This window comes from Anomaloglossus baeobatrachus, unplaced genomic scaffold (genome assembly GCF_048569485.1).
Source record: "Anomaloglossus baeobatrachus isolate aAnoBae1 unplaced genomic scaffold, aAnoBae1.hap1 Scaffold_2610, whole genome shotgun sequence".
NCBI lineage: Eukaryota > Metazoa > Chordata > Amphibia > Anura > Aromobatidae > Anomaloglossus > Anomaloglossus baeobatrachus.
Window position 1 is genome coordinate 96,033 of NW_027442154.1, and position 23,318 is coordinate 119,350.

The 23,318-nt window shown below is 44.6% G+C and overlaps 1 protein-coding gene across 1 annotated transcript in view; it reads right to left on the reverse strand.

The window, feature by feature from the left end:
• The window catches only part of LOC142263631 (uncharacterized), a 109,928-nt gene that overhangs the window by 33,522 nt on the left and 53,088 nt on the right, over nt 1-23,318 (reverse strand). The window contains 1 exon segment of the mRNA XM_075332240.1: nt 4,439-4,802. Within this exon segment, the coding sequence (XP_075188355.1) occupies nt 4,439-4,802 (364 nt within the window).

Genomic DNA, 23,318 nt, shown 5'->3' on the forward strand with positions numbered 1-23,318 from the left:
ATCAGGCCAGCACAGGTCTCTGGAGTTATCTTGGCCCACTCCTCCATGCAGATCTTCTCCAAGTTATCTAGGTTCTTTGGGTGTCTCATGTGGACTTTAATCTTGAGCTCCTTCCACAAGTTTTCAATTGGGTTAAGGTCAGGAGACTGACTAGGCCACTGCAACACCTTGATTTTTTCCCTCTTGAACCAGGCCTTGGTTTTCTTGGCTGTGTGCTTTGGGTCGTTGTCTTGTTGGAAGATGAAATGACGACCCATCTTAAGATCCTTGATGGAGGAGCGGAGGTTCTTGGCCAAAATCTCCAGGTAGGCCGTGCTATCCATCTTCCCATGGATGCGGACCAGATGGCCAGGCCCCTTGGCTGAGAAACAGCCCCACAGCATGATGCTGCCACCACCATGCTTGACTGTAGGGATGGTATTCTTGGAGTCGTATGCAGTGCCATCCAGTCTCCAAACGTCACGTGTGTGGTTGGCACCAAAGATCTCGATCTTCGTCTCATCAGACCAGAGAACCTTGAACCAGTCTGTCTCAGAGTCCTCCAAGTGATCATGAGCAAACTGTAGACGAGCCTTGACATGACGCTTTGAAAGTGAAGGTACCTTACAGGCTCATCTGGAACGGAGACCATTGCGGTGGAGTACGTTACTTATGGTATTGACTAAAACCAATGTCCCCACTGCAATGAGATCTTCCCGGAGCTCCTTCCTTGTTGTCCTTGGGTTAGCCTTGACTCTTCGAACAAGCCTGGCCTCGGCACGGGTGGGAACTTTCAAAGGCTGTCCAGGCCGTGGAAGGCTAACAGTAGTTCCATAAGCCTTCCACTTCCGGATGGTGCTCCCAACAGTGGAGACAGGTAGGCCCAACTCCTTGGAAAGGGTTTTGTACCCCTTGCCAGCCTTGTAACCCTCCACGATCTTGTCTCTGATGGCCTTGGAATGCTCCTTTGTCTTTCCCATGTTAACCAAGTATGAGTGCTGTTCACAAGTTTGGGGAGGGTCTTAATTAGTCAGAAAAGGCTGGAAAAGAGATAATTAATCCAAACATGTGAAGCTCATTGTTCTTTGTAGAAAAAACAAAAAGCCAGCACCAAATGTGCACTTCAGCACTAAACATTCCAAACTGTACTTATTATAAAAATGTTGAGATTTTTGGCAAAAAATTGCAATTTCTGAGCTGCCTCGCCACGTCACGGCAAATTGAATTGTTAGTGCTGAAGTGCACATTTAGTGCTGGCTTTTTGTTTTTTCTTCATTGAATTGGTCGGTGGTTGACCTCCACCTTGCTATGCACCCCAATTTGGGATGTATTCCATCTGTCTAGATTTTGGCAGTTGGTGACTGTTCACATTGAGTCATCAGGCCTTGTCCACAGGCTATTTACTTCATGCAGCATTTGCTTGGACCTGTCCCGCCCACAGCCATGACTCAGTCATGGGTACGGGATTGAAATAGACCAGGTGAGTGCTGCTAAGAGCAGTTCTACTATTCATATGTGAGGCCGTATGGCACATTTTATAAAAATATTTTAGTGTAGGACTGCCTCAAATGAGATTTGCCGTGACGTGGCGAGGCAGCACAAGAAATTGCAATTTTTTGCCAAAAATCTCAAAATTTTTATAATAAGTACAGTTTGGAATTGTTAGTGCTGAAGTGCACATTTAGTGCTGGCTTTTTGTTTTTTCTTCATTGTTCTTTGTGCCTGAAATACTTCTTAATACTTTAGGGGAACCAAACAGAATTCTTGTGGTTTGAGGGGTTGAATAATAAATGACCCTCTGAATAAACTTTTCATAATTTAAAAAAAAAAATAAAAAAAGAAATAACATTCTTTTTTGCTGCAGTGCATTTCACACTTCCAGGCTGATCTACAGTCCAAATGTCACAATGCCAAGTTAATTCCGAATGTGTAAACCTGCTAAATCTGCAGGGGGTTGAATACTACTTGTAGGCACTGTATAATATTATTTAGAATAAAATAAGTTTAAAGTACATAAGTATAAATAATGAAGGAATTTATACAGAATAGTGGTGGCCAGAGCTGCTTCTGTTTTGTGCGGCTGTGATGTTTGGCGATACTTATGTCGCTTCTCTCTTTTCCAGGTTTGTCACGGTCTGGAGCGCAGGCAACTCTTTATGATAATAAGATTGGTAGACCATAACATCACACAACAGACACAGGGACTGGTGTATATAAATCACAGGAGACACATACATCACTGAAGGGGCAGTTGGCATATACATCACATAAGAGACGCTGGGACTGGTGTATTTACATCACATAGGAGACGCTGGGACTGCTGTATATACATCACATAGGAGACGCTGGGACTACTGTATATACATCACATAGGAGACGCTGGGACTGCTGTATATACTGTACATCACAGGAGACACCTAGATCACTGGAGACACTGGGGGCACATACATCACACGAGGGGCTGGGGACATGTATATGCCCCCAGCCCCTCCTGTGATGTATATGCTTTCAGTCTCTCCTTTGATGTATATGCGCCCAGCCCTTCATGTGAGGTATATGCGCCCAGCCCCTCCTGTGAGATCTATGTGCCCAGCCCCTCCTGTGAGATCTATGCGCCCAGCCCCTCCTGTGAGATCTATGCGCCCAGCCCCTCCTGTGAGATCTATGCGCCCAGCCCCTCCTGTGAGATCTATGCGCCCAGCCCCTCCTGTGAGATCTATGCGCTCAGCTCCTCCTGTGAGATGTATGCGCCCAGCCCCTCCTGTGAGATGTATGCGCCCAGCCCCTCCTGTGATGTATATTCCCCAGCCCTTTCTGTAATATGTATGACCTCAACATTTTTAGTGTGATGTATATGCCCCCAGCGTCTCCACTGTGATGTATATGCTCCATCCCCTCTTGTGATGTATATGCTCCTAGGATCTCCAATGTGATGTATATATCACAGGAAGGGTTGGAGCATACACATCACAGGAGATGCTGGGGCATATACATGACAAGAGGGGCTGGGGAACAAACATTACTAGTTCACTGGGAGGCATAAGCATTGCTGTGGGGCACAGATGGCACTGGGGGGGCACGGACATCACTAAGGCAACACAGAGATCACTAGGAGGGCACAGGCATCATTAGGGGGCCACAAGCATCACTAGGGGGCCACAAGCATCACTAATGGGGGGGCACACAGACATCACTAGAGGGGCACACAGACATCACTAAAGGGGCACACAGACATCACTAAGGGGGGGCACATAGACATGAATTGAGGGGGGGCACACAGACCTCACTAAGGGGGGGCACACAGACATCACTAAGGGGGGGGCACACAGACATCACTAAGGGGGGGCACACAGATATCACTAGGAGACTGGGGAGGCTGCACACAGCACTTGGAGCTGCACAAAGCGGTGGAGCGGGCATGCTGCACCGGAGAAGGGGCGGGGAGCGGGCGTCAGACAGCGCCGTGGAGCGGGCGTCAGACAGCGCCGTGGAGTGGGCGGCACACAACGCTGTGCAGCGGGCGGCACACAGCGCCGTGCAGCGGGCGGTACACAAGCGCTGGAGAGTGGACGGCACAATGCTGGAGGCGGTGAAGGTGATGTGGGACGGAATCGCAGAGTGATAGTGATAAACCCGCCCACAAAGTAAGTCCTGAGCACGCTGGCACCTGCCACCGAGAGCGCTCATTGGTGTGCGCAAGCAGCGCACGTAGAGATTTAAAGGGCCGGCAACCGGTAATACTGCAGCGGCGGCCGTAGCACTGCCGCCCGTGGAAATCTGTCCGCGGGCCGCACAAAAAGTCATGGTATATGACGCGGGCCGGAGGTTCCCCATCCCTGATGTAGGACAACTTCAGATCTTCCAATGTGGAGTTTGAAAAAAAATTATATAAAAAATTATATAAAATTGAGACCCCTTTAATATTATAGTCCCCCTTTGAAAAAGTCTATGTAGAGAGAGAGAGAGAGAGAAAGAGAGAGATAGAGGTGGTGAATTGTCTCACTTGGAGGTAATGACAAAGTCAGTTTTGATGTAATCGAAAGTTGTCAACCATCTCCAAAAAGTACATTAAGTGAGACTCGCTATAAATAGCCGCAAATTTAAAATTGCCACTCTTTTCCCAATTAGAAAGGCTAAAATAAGGGATATGGATTGATAAGAATCTAATAGAAATATCCAATAAAACAAGAGAGAATCACTTCATCCCACCTCCTCCACCAATAGAAAGAAAAGAGAGATAGTAGGGAAGTAAAAAATTCCATGAGATGGTTTAATTAACTCTACTTACAAAAAGCTTCCAGTAGCCCATGTGAATTTTTCTTAGTGGTCAATGAATTATAATTTTCAAGTAAAACATTTCTCACCTTCTAGGTATGACAATGGCTTCTACCCTTGTAAGATTTGTGATGTTTCAAAATAATCCATTTTTGTGTATTTCCTTCATTCTAAACATGTCAAGGGTTTCTCCCCTGTGTGAATTCTTTGGTGTTTTGCAAGATTTGATTTTTTGTTAAAACATCTCCCACATTCTGAACATGAAAAAGGCTTCTCCCCTGTGTGACTTGTCTGGTGTACAACAAGATTTGATTTTTTGCTAAAACATCTACCACATTCTGAACATGAAAAAGGCTTCTCCCCTGTGTGACTTGTCTGGTGTACAACAAGATTTGATTTTTTGTTAAAACATCTCCCACATTCTGAACATGAAAAAGGCTTCTCCCCTGTGTGAATTCTCTGATGTCTAACAAGACATGATTGATCTGCAAAACATCTCCCACATTCTGAACACGAAAAAGGGGTCTCTCCTTTGTGAGTTGTCTGGTGTCTAACAAGATGTGCTTTTTGGATAAAACATCTCCCACATTCTGAACATAAAAAAGGCTTCTCCCCTGTGTGAGTTCTCTGATGGATAACAAGATGTGATTTTCGGTTAAAACATTTTTCACATTCTGAACATGAAACAGGCTTCTCCCCTGTGTGAGATCTCTGATGGGTAACAAGATATGATTTTCGGTTAAAACATTTCCCACATTCTGCACATGAAAAAGGCTTCTCCCCTGTGTGAGTTTTTTGATGATCAACAAGATGTGATTTTTTTTTAAAGCATTTTTCACATTCTGAACATGAAAATGGCTTCTCCTCCGTGTGAGTTCTCTGGTACCTAACAGATTCTAACGAAAATCTTTTCTCTCCGGTGTGAATATTTTTATAAATTTTTTGATATTCTGAAGTTGAAAATGGCTTCTTTGCTATAAGAGCACTTTGATCTTTAATGCTGCTTTTGTGACATTTATTTTTCTTAATAGTCTGTGATGAATCAGAAGGTAGGACTTGTATAACCAAATCAGATGATAAATCTTTGCTGGAAAGGGATGATGGTGTATCTGGAATAGAGTCATTCACTGCAGTTATATCTTGTGTGATATCAAGGTCATCTGATTTAAAAATTGAAGTTGTCAGTTGTGCCTCTGTTCTCCTAGTACAGACATCTGCCATGAATAAAAATAATTTTCAATAATATATATGAATTTAAAAATATCATTATAAAATAGCTTTTAACGCTATTATCGACATTCCCGCACTATCCTGCACCCTTTCCTCGATGCAGGTCACCTGGGAGTGCGCTTAGCTCACACATTCTTAAAGGGCCAGTGCGCACCTAACCCGGAAAGTTGTCTCAACCTATGGCTGAGAGGCAATAGGTCTTTAAGGCATCCTCCCCTATGCGAGGTGCATTGGCAACGTCGTCTATCCTTTAGAGATGCGTTGCTAGTTGTCAGTTACCGTGCCGCTTCCTGAGTCCTATGCTGTGTGTGATAACGTGTCTGTTTGATAGATGCAGCATCTACAGTGGATACTATCTATACCAGCTGTGTCTACCATATCCTCTGCACCTGCTTACACCAGCCATCCCATCTGCACTCGAACACATCAATAACTGTCAGTATCCAATCGCTGACCTCTGCGGTCAGCCATCACAATACAAAGACTCTTTGGCATAGCATCTGGTGGCTACCTTCCAGCACAAGCCTATTCTCACCATCAGACGCTGAACATGTGAACTTAAGGTGAACATGGTAAATATAAAACAATCGTGTAATTGCACTTTTTTTTGTAATTTCACTGCACTTGGACTTTTTTTCCCCATTTTTCAGTACACTATCTGATAAAATGCATAGTGTAATTCAAAAGTACAACTCATCCCGCAAAAAAATAATCCCTGATATGTCTATGTTGACTGACAAATAAAAAAAGTTATGCTTCTTGGAAGTAAAAAGGGGGAAAAACTAAATTCCCCGGGGGTGAAGGTGTTACATTTTAGAAAGCCTGTAGGTGGGCTGCCCGGCCTCCATGTACCCACTGTGGGATAATTCTAACCTCCCTCATGTATTATAGTTACCCTGTGCCCAACTTTGGATAAAAACAACCCAATGAGCACATTCAGCAGAAGGGAGAGAAGGAAGATCCATCAATAAGATGCCGAGATTCTAGGAAGATGGATTCATTGCTCTCAGTGGAAGAAAAAATAAGAATCTTGTAGTTATTATGATACTTATTAATGGCGAATAAAAATAAAATAAATGATGTTACAAAGCAAGCTTTCCAGACAGTAAAACCTTGGTTAAAGAGAACAATCCGTTCTGGGAGTGTGCTTGTTAACCAAGTTACTCGTTCAACAAAGCAAGATTTCCCATAGGAAATCATTGCAATGCAGACAAGTCGTTCCACAACTTGTTAAATGTCCCATCCTGGTCCCCTATTGTGCCATTCCACACATGCACAAACACACACAAACACGCACAAACATACACAAGCACACATGCACGCACATACAGTCATATGAAAAAGTTTGGGCACCCCTAGTAATGTTAATCTTCTTTCTTTATAACAATTTGTTTTTTTGCAACAGCTATTTCAGTTTCATATATGTAATAACTAATGCACTCAGTAATATTTCTGGATTGAAATGAGGTTTATTGTACCAACAGAAAATGTGCAATCTGCATTTAAACAAAATTTGACAGGTGCAAAGGTATGGGCAGCTCAACACAAAAGTGACATTAATATTTTGTAGATCCTCTTTTTGCAAAAATAACAGCCTCTAGTCACTTCCTGTAGCTTTTAATGAGTTCCTGGATCCTGGATGAAGGTAGATTTGACCATTCCTGTTTACAAAACAATTCCAGTTCAGTTAAGTTTGATGGTCGCCGAGCATGGACAGCACGCTTCAAATCATCCAACAGATGTTCAATGATATTCAGGTCTGGGGACTGGGATGGCCATTCCAGAACATTGTAATTATTCCTCTGCATGAATGCCTGAGTAGATTTGTAGCGGTGTTTTGGATCATTGTTTTTGCTGAAATATCCATCCCCTGCGTAACTTCAACTTCGTCACTGATTCTTGCACATTATTGTCAAGAATCTGTTGATACTGAGTTGAATAAATGCGACCCTCAACTTTAACAAGATTCCCGGTGCCGGCATTGGCCACACAGCCCCAAAGCATGATGGAACCTCCACCAAATTTTACTGTGGGTAGCAATGTCAGTGTTCCAGGATTTCCAGTTTGCTGACATTGGATCTTGCCCTTTGTTAACATGGAGTTTTCTGTTCTGTTGCCCTACTTCCTGTTCATCTGTTTAAAAGCCCGCCCCTAAGCTTAGTCTAGTTGCTTGAGTATACTGCTTCCTGTCTACTCCTGCCCTGCTGCTCTCATTTCCTTGTTATTTTGGATCCTGGTGAATCACCTGACACCGGCCCTGGACTCCACCTGGTCTCATCGAGCTGTGCCCTCGCTGGTCCTGGACTCTGTCTGCCGTCTCTGGTTGGCGTTTGTGCCCGGTCCCTTCCGGTACATATCCACCCTAGGACCCGTGTTCCACATCCAGTACGGACATTTTTGGACTATTACCTGTTGCCCTTTCGTGTCCCGGCTGCTGCGCATTTAGGCCTTCAGGGGTGATCGCTAGACAGCCCCTGTATAGGGGTTCGCTCCTGGTGGCCTCCCTGGGAGAGTCCGGTGCGTGGTCCCGGGAATTCCCCTTTGCTCCGAACCTGGCAGGTATTTAATGTGTTTATGTTCTTTCCTGTGTACATATTGTTGGTTGCATATTAGAAAACTTCTTTGCACCAAGAACCCGTCTCTGGTTGTCACTGCCCTAACGCAATCGAAATCCTCAGTTCATACAATAGTATTACATTATACTCAAGTCCACTAAGAGGATTTCGCTGGGGCAATGACGGAGACACGAGTAGATCAACTTTTCTCCATGATTAACTCCTTGCAGCAGGAGATGGAGGCGGTGCAAACTAAGCTTAGAGACGTGGAGGTACAGCTGGGCCACAATCACCGGGTACTTGGTCCGGGTATTCAGGAGTTGCAAGCCAGAGTGAAGGCTCAGGAAGCCATCCCCACTACATCCGTAGCAGCTCCCGGTATGCCTAGGTTACCTCCATTTCGTTTCAGTGGCGATCGAAGTCAGTTCCGTGGGTTTGTTAATCAGTGTATGCTGTTTTTTTATGTACATGCTGATTATTACCGGTCTGACCGGTCAAAAGTGTTATGTATAATCATGTTGTTAACCTCACGAGCACTGGCTTGGGCTAATCCTATGATTGAGAATCGTGATATCCGTTTAGACAAACTGGATGACTTTTTAACAGCAATGGCACAAATGTTTGATGATCCTAATCGCCGCGCTACTGCTGAATCGGCTCTGCTTTCCTTACGTCAGGGAAAGCGGTCTGTCGTCGAATACACCACTGAGTTCAAAAGGTTAGTGGTATACACCGACTGGGGAAATAATGCGCTATTGTCAGTGTTCAGAAAGGGTCTGTCCGGTACCATCAAGGACGAGTTAGCTTGTGTTGAATCTCCACGGGATTTTGAACTGTTTCTCCAACACTGTGTGCGTATCGATACCCGCTCGACGGAACGTAGACATGAAAAATGGGCATCTGTAAACCGGGTAAACAACTTTGCTTTTCCTTCTAGGGAACCCACTCACAAGACGCCACGGGAGGCTGATGATGTTCCTATGCAAGTGGACTCTCTGCAAAGGCGAGAGACCAACGAACGTCGTGAACATTGGCTCCGTGAGCGTTTGTGTTTCTATTGTGGACAATCGGACCATTTTCTGATTGACTGCCCAAAACGTCCCAATCACCCAAATAAGGTACTGGCAGCAGTGGCAGAGTGTGACAACACGGACGCAGAGTCCGATGTCTCTGAAGCAAGTTTACACCTGGATGCAGTATTTCTCTCGACATTGATGTCAACTTCACCTAAGGCCCCGGAAGGGAAATACACCCATTGCTCGCTTCCCATTCAGATATGGTGGGAGGGACAGTTAATTCCTACATCTGCTATGATAGACTCTGTTTATGACTCATTGTCACATACTTTTTCTCAGTGGTAATCTGGTAATAGGCATATAGCGCTCCCTCTTTGTGGAGTAATTGTTTTGACTGTATCATTTATAAATTATATTATCATACACTATTACTGCCTATATGTATCGTGTCCCCTGTTGGTTGTGCACTTGCCCTCCCCTGGGTCTCATTATTGATTAAGTACAGCTGTAATCCTATTTACCACTGGGTCTCTGTATGGTTATCTCTCGCTAGTCCCCTTCTATATCCCCCTCTCCAGTGGTAATTATTTATTAGGCATATATTTCTTATTTTTGGTGTACTTTAGTATCTCCTAATCATTATACAGTCAACTGTCGTCATTGCCTATATGTACCGTGTACCCAGGTGGTCTTTTGCCATATCTGCCACATCCCGTCACCCTTCTCCTTGTTCCCTTTGGCATCAATAAAAATATATTTTCATATTTTGGACCTTTGATCGTATTTTCCTTCCTTTTCTGCTTACTTTATGATTGTCCTCTAATTGTCCCAATAATTAGTGCTCCAAGTATTTCTATACTTATATTGTTATGGTTGTTACATAATTATGCACCCGTTACAAATAACTACGGTATATGTTTGATTTACCTTGCTGTGTTCTGCACAGGTGTTAGTAATTTGAGGATGGACTACAAGGCCATGGAAACTACATGGCTGGACCAAATAGATCAGGTTTATGGTGACAGCACTCATGATGCATCTATCAGCGGTGAACATAAAGTGGATGAACTTTTTTCAGATATTCAGGTTGCGCTAATTAGACAAACACATTTATGGTGGAGCAGAGTATTGCTAGAAAGATATATTAGCAAAAAGATGATTCCACGCGGTTTGCGTGTCCGTACCACCCCGAGCTTTCCAGTCGAAGATAATCTATTTATCAATAAATGGGAGGAGGCTTGCAACAATTGTTCCTTTACTCTTATGAGATTACTTATTGATTATAATACTTCATCTATTACTAAATTTGACCAGTCTATTGATGATAAACAGACGGCTCTAAAATCTAGCTGCACGGAAGATAAAATCAAGGATTATAATAACCAGATTGACAAAAAATTGGAAACGGTTGTTAAAAAAATCCGTGATGTTCAGTCTAAAAAATTCCAACGTGATCAGAGGGATTTATTACAGAATACTGTGTATTTTTGGAAGAAGCCGGTTGCTTCTAATACAAATGTCGAACGGGCATCATCCCTCTCTTCTATGACGTCCCTTAGTGATCAATCTGATAGCACCTCATCAGCAATAATGACGCGCTCAGGTGCTCGTTTTCATGGAGGAGGTTACAAGAGGCAACATTTCAACTCTTTCGGACGTAAAAAACCCGAGAATAAGGTAATTAATTTGAGTTCTCATATTCTATCTGAGGCAGATTGTTCCTTATTGGAAAAGGGACTGACGTTTTCGCCAGCCTCTAAATTTGACACATTTAATGCCATTAAAGATTTACACATCTTTGCTAGGTCATTAATTTTCAAAAGATTATTTTTTGATGAAGCTGAATTTTCCCTGTTTCCTTCAGAGGAAGAACAAGCTGCCTTAAGAACTCTTTAAGAACTTTCTACTGAACACACCTTATCGGAAGGGGGTAAGATCCCTGACTCTACTAGACCACGGTCTAAGAAATTTCCCCCTCTTGCTGCCTGTGCCAACATTGAATTGTTCATTCGCATTGTTTCTGATGAGTTTAGACGGATTCCTCCTTTTATATGCAATGATAACCTCTCTAAATCGGAACGCCAGCGGCTATCTATTCTGCAAAAATTACCTGACGTTGTATTTAAGCCAGCCGATAAAGGCGTCAACGTCGTCATTTGGCCTACAGTTATGTACGAGAGGGAGGTTTTTTGCCAGTTGCAAAATAAAACATGCTATAAGAAGCTGACTTATAATCCTCTCAACTCGTACTGTCTACAATTACAACACATTCTTGAGGAGGCCTTAAATGACGGTGTTGTCACCAAAGAGCTTTTCTCTGCTTTGCAAGTGCAGGAGCCTCCTATTTCGACAGTATATCTTTTGCCGAAATTACATAAAAATATTAATACCCCTCCGGGAAGACCTATTCTAGCAGGTAATGGAAATTTCCTCGAAAAAGTTAATAGATGGATAGACTCATTGCTGCAACCTCTGGTTGTTAATCTTCCATCGTTTTTGAAAGACACTGGCGACCTATTAAAAAAGGTCGACGGTATGCATATTGATGATGGCGTTTTGTTGGTGGCTGGACACATCGAGTCTCTGTACACCAACATACGCCATATCGATGGTATAAATGCAACGCGTAAGTTCCTTCAGATGTCCAATTTATCCAACTCTATGATTGCGCTTCTCCTGAGGCTTCTTGAATTTTCTTTATCACACATTTTTTTTACTTTTAAGGGGTCCTTTTATCTGCAGCTCCAGGGAACAGCGATGAGCGCATCTTTTGCGCCCTCCTATGCCAACCTGTTCCTGGGGCTGTGGGAAAGGGACCTCTTCCTGTCAGATCAGCAGTCGCCAATGGACCGTGTCCTTTTTTGGACACGGTACATTGACGACATTTTTTTGATCTGGCAGGTGTCTGAAGACTCCTTGCATTCCTTTATGTTGGACCTTAATACAAACAATCTAAATATCCATCTTACATACCATTATGACAAAACTCAGATTGAGTTCCTTGATGTTATCCTCAAAAAAAGATAGTGCTGGTTTTATTCAAACTGATTTGTATAGGAAACCAACTTCTTCTAATTCATTGTTGCATGCCTCATCCTCTCATCCTCAATCCGTGATCCGGTCTGTCCCTATCGGCCAATTTTTAAGACTACGACGGATCTGTTCGTCTACAGCAGATTTTGAATGTCAGGCGAGGGACTTTAAAAATAGATTTTGCGAACGTGGATATAGTTGTCGTATGATTAAACATGCATACCATCAAGCCAAATACACTACACGCGAGGAATTATTATATTCTAATAGGGAATCTAAGCTTGATAATCAAATTAGATTTATTACAGACTATCACTCACAATTTCAAAATATGAAAGGCTGCTTGGAAAGATCTTGGCCAATTCTGATGGCCGACCCTATTTTGTCTAAATTCCTCTCTAAAAAACCGATCATTACTATTCGCCGGGCTAAAAATCTGTGTGATTGTTTGGTCCATAGCCACTATCGTGTTCCTGATACCAACTTGTCCCCCTTTGGTACTGTGTTGCCTCTGATCCCTGGTGGATGTGTCCCTTACGGCCGTTGTGATGCTTGCCCGAATATTGCACGGAGCAATTCCTTCTCTGATTCGTCGGGCAAACGCATATATACAATTCAAAAACGTATTAACTGCAATTCCAAGGCAGTCATTTACTATGCCACCTGTCCTTGCCCCAAAATATGTTGGCCTAACCACGCGCCAACAAAAAGTACGCATTAGAGAACACGTCCTTGGAATTGAGGCAGCATCGACTGAGCTTGATATGTCCACTCTTAAGACGATACCTCATCATTTTAAGACGTTTCATCAATGTAGATCTGCCGATTTTATGGTAAGGGGTATCGATCTATTGGATATTGACATCCGTGGGGGCAACACTAAACTGAGATTAGCGCAACTTGAGGCCAAATGGATTTGGACTTTGGATACTATCCATCCATCTGGCCTCAATGAGAACTTGAGCTTTGTCTCTTTTTTGTAATTCGGAGGCTTTTTTCCTGATTTGTTTTTAATTGATTTTAATCTTTTCCCTTATTAGGCATTTCTTTATTCCTCTACCTTGTTGTGACATTTTTCCTCGTGTGGAGACTCTATGGAGAACACTGTCAACTTGGAGTTTCTGATCATCACTCTACTATTGATGAAAATAAAAAAATACAAAAGAAAAAGCAAAGCATCAAAACACTATCCTCAACATGACTTTTGTATATGCGCCATGTACATTTTTGTGTTTGTACCACACATGTTTATATTTTTATATTGATGTCTTTTTCATCTATATATATTTATCTACATTTTAGTGGATTTGTATTATAATGTGTTGTACTGGTTATCTATTTATCTATATATGCATATGTACCGTGGCCCTGGCGGCTTTAGTGGTTTACCAGTATCTTTTGATATGTACTGTTCCTCTTAAGTCTATATTTTATAATATTCCTTGTTGTGTTATGCTGTTATATTGGCTAGCTAATAGTCTATAAATGCTGCTATTTTTGAAGGTTTTTCCCCTGTTATAACTCCCCTTTATTACCGTACTCCATATACTTTTGTCTCCCTTGTTATGCTAATATCCTCTCCATGCCCTTATCAATTCTGTCTGTCGGCACGCATGCGCTGCCTCGCTGCCTGGGTCCCGCGCGGATTACCGTATCTCTATGGCTATGGAGACCGGGTCATGTGATGTTCACGTGACCTGTGCTCTGTTCCCATGACGCGGCATCCGTTCGGTCTCTGTGCTTGTCGCGGCTGCGCATGCGTCACCAGTGACGTACAGTTATTTGTTATGCTAATATGCATGACGTGGCCCTATGGTATTTGTCACACTGCCTTTTTAAACCCTCCTGTTCCTTCACTGTTTGTCAACGCCCCCTGACGAAGGTTTCCACCGAAACGCCGTGCGTCGGGTAGACGCTCTTCCCTGGGTCTCCTCCTTGATCAGGTACAGGCTTTTATATTAAATACCACTGGATTTTGCATGTCAAATGTTCGCTGATACTTTACTATTTCCTTGCTCAGTTTATGACTCATTGTCACATACTTTTTCTCAGTGGTAATCTGTTAATAGGCATATAGCGCTCCCTCTTTGTGGAGTAATTGATTTGACTGTATCATTTATAAATTATATCATACACTATTACTGCCTATATGTATCGTGTCCCCTGTTGGTTGGGCACTTGCCCTCCCCTGGGTCTCATTATTGATTAAGTACAGCTGTAATTCTATTTACCACTGGGTCTCTGTATGTTAATCTCTCGCTAGTCCCCTTCTATATCCCCCTCTCCAGTGGTAATTATTTATTAGGCATATATTTCTTATTTTTGGTGTACTTTAGTATCTCCTAATCATTATACAGTCAATTGTCGTCATTGGCTATATGTACCGTGTACCCAGGTGGTCTTTTGCCATATCTGCCACATCCCGTCACCCTTCTCCTTGTTCCCTTTGGCATCAATAAAAATATATTTTCATATTTTGGACCTTTGATCGTGTTTTGCCTTCCTTTTCTGCTTACTTTACGATTGTCCTCTAATTGTCCCAATAATTGGTGCTCCAAGTACTACAGTTAGGTCCAGAAATATTTGGACAGTGACACAATTTTCGCGAGTTGGGCTCTGCATGCCACCACATTGGATTTGAAATGAAACCTCTACAACAGAATTCAAGTGCAGATTGTAACGTTTAATTTGAAGGTTTGAACAAAAATATCTGATAGAAATTGTAGGAATTGTACACATTTCTTTACAAACACTCCACATTTTAGGGGGTCAAAAGTAATTGGACAAATAAACCAAACCCAAACAAAATATTTTTATTTTCAATATTTTGTTGCGAATCCTTTGGAGGCAATCACTGCCTTAAGTCTGGAACCCATGGACATCACCAAACGCTGGGTTTCCTCCTTCTTAATGCTTTGCCAGGCCTTTACAGCCACAGCCTTCAGGTCTTGCTTGTTTGTGGGTCTTTCCGTCTTAAGTCTGGATTTGAGCAAGTGAAATGCATGCTCAATTGGGTTAAGATCTGGTGATTGACTTGGCCATTGCAGAATGTTCCACTTTTTTGCACTCATGAACTCCTTGGTAGCTTTGGCTGTATGCTTGGGGTCATTGTCCATCTGTACTATGAAGCGCCGTCTGATCAACTTTGCGGCATTTGGCTGAATCTGGGCTGAAAGTATATCCCGGTACACTTCAGAATTCATCCGGCTACTCTTGTCTGCTGTTATGTCATCAATAAACACAAGTGACCCAGTGCCATTGAAAGCCATGCATGCCCATGCCATCACGTTGCCTCCACCATGTTTTACAGAGGATGTGGTGTGCCTTGGATCATGTGCCGTTCCCTTTCTTCTACAAACTTTTTTCTTCCCATCATTCTGGTACAGGTTGATCTTTGTCTCATCTGTCCATAGAATACTTTTCCAGAACTGAGCTGGCTTCATGAGGTGTTTTTCAGCAAATTTAACTCTGGCCTGTCTATTTTTGGAATTGATGAATGGTTTGCATCTAGAACCCTTTGTATTTACTTTCATGGAGTCTTCTCTTTACTGTTGACTTAGAGACAGATACACCTACTTCACTGAGAGTGTTCTGGACTTCAGTTGATGTTGTGAACGGGTTCTTCTTCACCAAAGAAAGTATGCGGCGATCATCCACCACTGTTGTCATCCATGGACGCCCAGGCCTTTTTGAGTTCCCAAGCTGACCAGTCAATTCCTTTTTTCCCAGAATGTACCCGACTGTTGATTTTGCTACTCCAAGCATGTCTGCTATCTCTCTGATGGATTTTTTCTTTTTTTCAGCCTCAGGATGTTCTGCTTCACCTCAATTGAGAGTTCCTTAGACTGCATGTTGTCTGGTCACAGCAACAGCTTCCAAATGAAAAACCACACACCTATAATCAACCCCAGACCTTTTAACTACTTCACTGATTACAGGTTAACGGGGGAGACGCCTTCAGAGTTAATTGCAGCCCTTAGAGTCCCTTGTCCAATTACTTTTGGTCCCTTTAAAAAGAGGAGGCTATGCATTACAGAGCTATGATTCCTAAACCCTTTCTCCAATTTGGATGTGAAAACTCTCATATTGCAGCTGGGAGTGTGCACTTTCAGCCCATATTATATATATAATTGTATTTCTGAACATGTTTTTGTAAACAGCTAAAATAACAAAACTTGTGTCACTGTCCAAATATTTCTGGACCTAACTGTATGTATTTCTATACTTATATTGTTATGGTTGTTACATAATTATGCACCCGTTACAAATAACTATATGTTTTATGATAGACTCTGGGGCAGGGGGAAATTTCATGGACTCTTCTTTTGCCAGGAAACACGGTATCCGGACTCAACAAAGATCCTCACCGGTTACCATGGAGACAGTAAACGGTTCTCCATTAGTGTCCGGACCAGTTGATCGGGAGACAGTACCCCTTGAATGTGTGATGAAACCAGGTCAGCAGGAGACCCTTGTTTTCATGTTGATTTCTTCTCCTCATTTTCCGATAATTTTAGGAATTCCTTGGCTGCGGTCTGCAAATCCAGTCATCGATTGGGAGACTAAAGAAATATCCTTCCCACCCAAGAGTGGTCCGACCATTAGTCCAACTGTACCGGTTCCAGTAACACAGAATTCGGAGGGCACTGTACAGGTACCTGTTCTACCCCCGGTTTATAATGAATTCGCAGATATATGCTACAAAAAAAAGCAGATCGGCTTCCCCCGCATAGACCGTATGATTGTCCCATAGAATTACTCCCAGGGGCAGAGATCCCGTTTGGTCATGTCTACCCGTTGGCGGCCCCAGAGTTACAAGTACTGAAAGATTATATCGATGAAAACCTAGCCAAGGGATTTATTCGACCTTCTACCTCACCAGCGGGGGCACCCATCTTTTTCGTGAAGAAGAAAGAGGGGACTCTGAGACCTTGTATCGACTACTGGGAACTAAATAAGATAACCATCCGGAACCGGTATCCGTTGCCATTGATTCCCGAACTATTGGAGTACAACAGGACAAAATATTTACTAAATTGAATCTCCGTGGGGCATATAATCTACTCTGCATACGTCCCAGGGACGAGTGGAAAACAGCGCTCAGATGTCGGTATGGAGATTATGAGTATCTAGTGATGCCCTTCGAACTCTGTAACGCCCCTGCGACTTTCCAACACCTAGTCAACAATATTTTAGGGATATAATGGACCAGTTCATGGTGATTTACCTGGATGATATCTTGATCTTTTCTGATTCCCTACAGAAACACCAGGAGCACATCAAGACAGTACTTGCCCATCTGAGGGATAACCACCTGTATATTAAACTGGAGAAGTGCGAATTCCATTGCTCAAAGATACAATTTTTAGGATATGTCATCTCTCCTCAGGGACTGAACATGGAGTCTGGCAAGATACGGGCAATTCTAGACTGGCCGGAACCGGGAAACATCAAGGAGGTGCAACGCTTTGTCGGTTTTGCTAATTTTTACAGACGCCTTATCCACAACTTTTCAGAGATCGTCCGTCCCATCATCCCGTTAACCAAAAAGGGGCAGAAGTTCGTGTGGTCCGCCCAGGCCCAGGAAGCTTTTAATCGTCTCAAGGTTTGTTTTACCTCAGCGCCAATACTAATACACCCGAATCCCGCACTCTCTTTTATTGTGGAAGTCGATACTTCCGATTATGCATTAGGGGCTATCCTTTCACAGAGGACTGGGGAGAAGAGTCTCTTGCACCTGTGTGCCTTCTTTTCTCGCCGGTTGTCCCCTAAAGAAAAGAACTATGACACTGCGGACAAGGAGTTGTTGGCAATTATTTCTGCTTTTAAGGAATGGAGACACCACTTACAGGGAGCAGCGCAACAAGTGGTAGTTCTCACAGACCATCGTAACCTGGAATTCCTTAAATCTGCCAGGTGCCTGTCTCCACGGCAAGCCCGTTGGAGCCTGTTCCTTAGCCAGTTCAATTTTATCGTTATGTACTGTCCAGGGTCACGTAATGGGAAAGCCGATGCCTTGTCCCGAATCCACGCCATGGACTCCGTGCCTGGAACCCCGTCTCAGACCATTTTATCAGATGCCAATTTTGTTGGAGTAATCCGGGACCAGGACTTGTGGAAGGACATCAAGCTGGCCCATGATGGTGACGTATTTCTTGCTGCCCCCCCGAATGATGTGACTCTTGTCCTTCGGAATGGTGTGTGGTTGAGAGAGCAACGTATTTATGTCCCAAAGGCTGTAAGACTTCGGGTTCTCAAGTTGGTCCATGACTCCGTGTTGGCAGGTCATAGGGGGGTACAGAAGACGCAGGAATTTCTGAGTCATTTTTTCTGGTGGCCAACCTGTTTGAAGGATGTGAAACACTATGTCCACTCGTGTGCGGTTTGTGCCCGGTGCAAGGTCCCTCGTGTGGCTCCTACGGGACTCCTTCAACCATTACCCATACCATCTCGCCCTTGGGGATCCATCTCAATGGATTTTATTGTGGAGTTGCCCATCTCTGGCGGTAATAATACCATTTTGGTGGTAGTGGACCGGTTGACAAAGGCTGCTCACTTCATTCCATGTACCGGTCTTCCCTCAGACACAGTGGATTTGGTTATCCAGAATATATTTTAGTTGCATGGGGTACCTGACGAGATCATCTCTGACCGGGGCGTGCAGTTCACTTCTAAATTCTGGAAAGGGTTTTGTTCTGCACTCCATATTGATGTCTGTTTGTCTTCTGCATACCATCCCCAGACAAATGGGCAAACAGAACGGACTAATCAAACCCTGGAGCAGTACCTGCGCTGTTACGTCAGCCATCTGCAGGACGATTGGTTGAAGCTGCTTCCTTTGGTGGAGTTTTCGTATAACAACACTCAGAGCAGCTCCACTAAGGTAACGCCCTTTTTCGCTAACTTAGGTTATCATCCGAGTATTTTGCCTAGGTCACCAGTAGCTGTTTCGGTGCCAGCGGTGGAGGACAGATTGACGGAGCTACAGCAAAATCTAGAGGTTTTGAAGGACTCGTTGGCCTCAGCCCAGGAGCGTTACAAGAAGTCGGCAGACACTCACCGGAAAAAGGCACCCATGTATAAGGTAGGGGACTCGGTGTGGTTATCCACTAAGAAACTAAAACTGGGTGTTACTTCGCAGAAGCTGGGGCAGAAATTCATTGGTCCGTTCAAGATCACCGTGATAGTGAGCTCTGTGGCCTGTCGGTTGAAGTTACCGCGGAATTTGAAGGAACGTCTTTCACGTTTCCCTGCTGAAACCGGTTTCCCCTAATACGTTTCAGGGACGTATCGTGCCTCCTCCTCCACCGGTGATGGTTGATGGCCAGGAGCAGTTTGTGGTTGAGGACATTATTGACTCCCGGCTCCATTGGCATCGGCTTCAGTATCTGGTTCGTTGGCAGGGGTACTACCCCAAGGACGATTCCTGGGAACCTGTGGGTAACATGCGAGCGCCCCGGAAGATTGCTCAGTTTCATCGGAGGTACCCGGACAAGCCTGGCCCTGGTTCGTCCTGAGGCCGTTTCTGGTAGGGGTGGGGGGGGGTAATGTCAGTGTTCCAGGATTTCCAGTTTGCTGACATTGGATCTTGCCCTTTGTTAACATGGAGTTTTGTGTTCTGCTGCCCTACTTCCTGTTCATCTGTTTAAAAGCCCGCCCCTAAGCTTAGTCTAGTTGCTTGAGTATACTGCTTCCTGTCTACTCCTGACCTGCTGCTCTCATTTCCTTGTTGTTATTTTGCATCCTGGTGAATCACCTGACACCGGCCCTGGACTCTAACTGGTCTCATCGAGCTGTGCCCTCGCTGGTCCCGGATTCTGTCTGCCGTCTCTGGTTGGCGTTTGTGCCCGGTCCCTTCCGGTACATATCCACCCTAAGACCCACATCCAGTACAGACATTTTTGGACTATAACCTGTTGCCCTTTCGTGTCCCGGCTGCTGCGCATTTAGGCCTTCTGGGGTGATTGCCAGCAGACAGCCCCTGTATAGGGGTTCGCTCCTGGTGGCCTCCCTGGGGGGGGGTCCGATGCGCGGTCCCGGGAATTCCCCTTTGCTCCGAACCTGGCAGGTATTTACTGTGTTTATGTTCTTTCCTGTGTACATATTGTTGGTTGCATATTAGAAAACTTCTTTGCACCAAGAACCCGTCTCTGGTTGTCATTGCCCTAACGCAATCAAAATCCTCAGTTCATACAATATTATTACATTATACTCAAGCCCACTAAGAGGAGTTCATACAATAGTAATACAAGCAAGTGCTTTTCTTGGAATGCCGTGTTTTTTTTCCTCCATGCATAAGACCTTTTTGTATGACCAAACTCCTCAATCTTTGTTTCATCAGTTCACAGGACCTTCTACCAAAATGTAACTGGCTTATCCAAATGTGCTTTTGCATACCTCAGGCGACCCTGTTTGTGGCATGCTTGCAGAAACGGCTTCTTTCGCATCACTCTCACATACAGCTTCTCCTTGTGCAACATGTGCTGTATTGTTGACCGATGCACATTGACACCATCTGCAGCAAGATGATGCTGCAGGTCTTTGGAGGTGGTCTGTGGATTGTCCTTGACTGTTCTCACCATTCTTCTTCTCTGCCTTTCTGATATTTTTCTTGGCCTGCCACTTCTGGGCTTAACAAGAACTGTACCTGTGTTCTTCCATTTCCTTACTATGTTCCTCACAGTGAAAACTGACAGATTAAATCTCTGAGACAACTTTTTGTATCCTTCCCCTGAACAACTATGTTGAATAATCTTTGTTTTGAGATCATTTGAGAGTTGTTTTGAGGAGCCCATGATGCCACTCTTCATAGGAAATTCAAATAGGAGAACAACTTGCAAGTGGCCACCTTAAATACCTTTACTCATGATTGGATACACCTGCCTATGAAGTTCAAAGCTCAATGAGGTTACAAAACCAATTTAGTGCTTCAGTAAGTCAGTAAAAAGTAGTTAGGAGTATTTAAATCAAGAAATTGATAAGGGTGCTCATACTTTTGCACCGGTCACATTTTGTTTAAATGCACATTGCACATTTTCTGTTAGTACAATAAACCTCATTTCAATCCAGAAATATAACTAAGTCCATCAGTTATTAGATATATGAAACTGAAATAGCTGTTGCAAAAACCCAAATTGTTATAAAGAAAAAAGATTAACATTAATAGGGGTGCCCAAACTTTTTCATATGACTGTATTATGCTCACCTTACCTTCCATTCCATCGCCGGCCTGCTGGGACTTGCTGTTCACTAGTACGGGCTATGTATCGGGTAACCATCACGACGAGGGAGGAACTTCCGCACCCAGAGCGCTGACGTCAAAGGCAGGAGCCGCTTGCCTCTGATTGGTCAACGCGCTGCCTTTGAGTAGCGGCTGACAGGGGAAGTTCCTGCCTCGTCGCGATACTTGCCGATACACATCCTGGAACGGCGAAATACAAGACCCAGGAGGCCGGCGATGGAATGGAAGGTGCATGTGACGCCCTGGCGTCGCCAGGTGGTCACAGAAGAGCACTACACCCGACATAACACCTTCCCACACCAGGTCCCATCAGACACAAAATCCTAGCCAGCCCCCTCAGGGTAAAAAGGACACACTAGTGGGCAGGACTAGGTGGATTGGGAGCGCTCACCTAGGGGTCTTGAAGATCCGGGGGCGGGAACCAGTCAGTTTTTAAGTGGAGAGTAGAAGTTGACAGCCTAGTGAAGGGTAGCCAGGTTAGTGGCCCTGGTCTACTGGCTAGGTGGCAAGCAGTGGACCGTGTCCAAAGGCGACGGGAGTCCGATCGCAAGAAATCCAAAGTGGACCGGGACAGGGTTGAAGCCCGCCGTTACCGACAGCGGAGATCCGGTCCGGAAAGCGTGCACAGGAGGGGAACCTGGACCCTAGTTAGAAGACGGTTGCAAGCCCCTTCTCTAATTCACCAAACCAGGAGCAAGGTTCCAAACACTGCTCCAGAAGTGTTAGCCCCGATAGAGCGAAACGGCAGCCCACCGCGGGGGATAGGGTATCCGCAAACACCCACTGAGATCCCAAGGGTCAGTTTTCGCGGGCAAGTCTCCCAACCAGAAAATACCGGGAGCAGACTTCCCCATTCTATACGGAGTTGTCCCAAAGTGAGGAAAATTACAGAGTGCCGGAGGAAGGGACATCGGTACACCAGCCGGGTGTGGGACCCGAGTACACCCGGACACGGCAGCCGGCCACTGACACCTTGGTTTACCAACAGACTTGTGTGCAGTTATTCAACAGTGAGTGCACCAACATTCCCCGGTCCGGCCCAGCGCGCCACCTCCAGCCTACAGCGATCCCTGTGTCCTGGACACTGAGCCCCGGGGCATCCACCCCTACCCACGGAGGGGTTAAAAAAACAGCTGCCATTCCATCGCCCCCGGGTGCCTCCCAACAGCAGCGGTGGTACCACATATTACCACACACCGTGGGTGGCGTCACGAAGTATCTACAGCAATCCCCGTACATATACGTCACTTTTATTTGAGTGTCCGCGTGACCCCTGGGTCTGGAGATCCCTCGAGCCACTGCAGATCCGGATCTGAGCGGCCCGTCTGCTGCCGTGGGGGCGGCACATACACATATTATGCTCACCTTACCTACCGTAAGGACAACGCCGGCCTCCTGGGTTTTGTAGTTCGCCGCAAGGATTCCTCCCTCGTCGCGATGTACCGGCAAACTACAAGAACCATGAGGCCGGCGATGAAACGGAACGTAAGGTGAGCATAATACTGTATGTGTGTGAGTGCGTATTTATTTGTGTGTGTTTTGTGCGTGCTTGTGTGGACTGCAAGAGCAGGTCAGAGCACGGTGGATGTTCGAAACCGGAAGTGTGTGCGGTGAGTATTTTGCTCGTACAGCAAAGCTTTCTCATAAACCGAGTTACAAATTTACAGAAATCTTTGCTTGTTAAGCGAAATTCTCGTTAACTGGGTTACTCATTGAGCGAGGTTACACTGTACTTAGGTCTCTTCATCAACTACAAGATTATTATTTTGTTACTCCCACTGAGAGCAATCAATCTTTATTCACCTGGTGAACGCGGCACCAAACTAAGAATCTAGGACGTCACCAGCATCATTACCCTCCGCTTTCTCTTAGCGGTCCACTATACAGATTAGATTTTTCTTTGCAGATTAGAGATCTGGGCAGCTAAGGGTCAATGTCTTCTAATTTCACGGCATAGGGTGGATCCTTCCTGTAAGATCTAGCTGATAC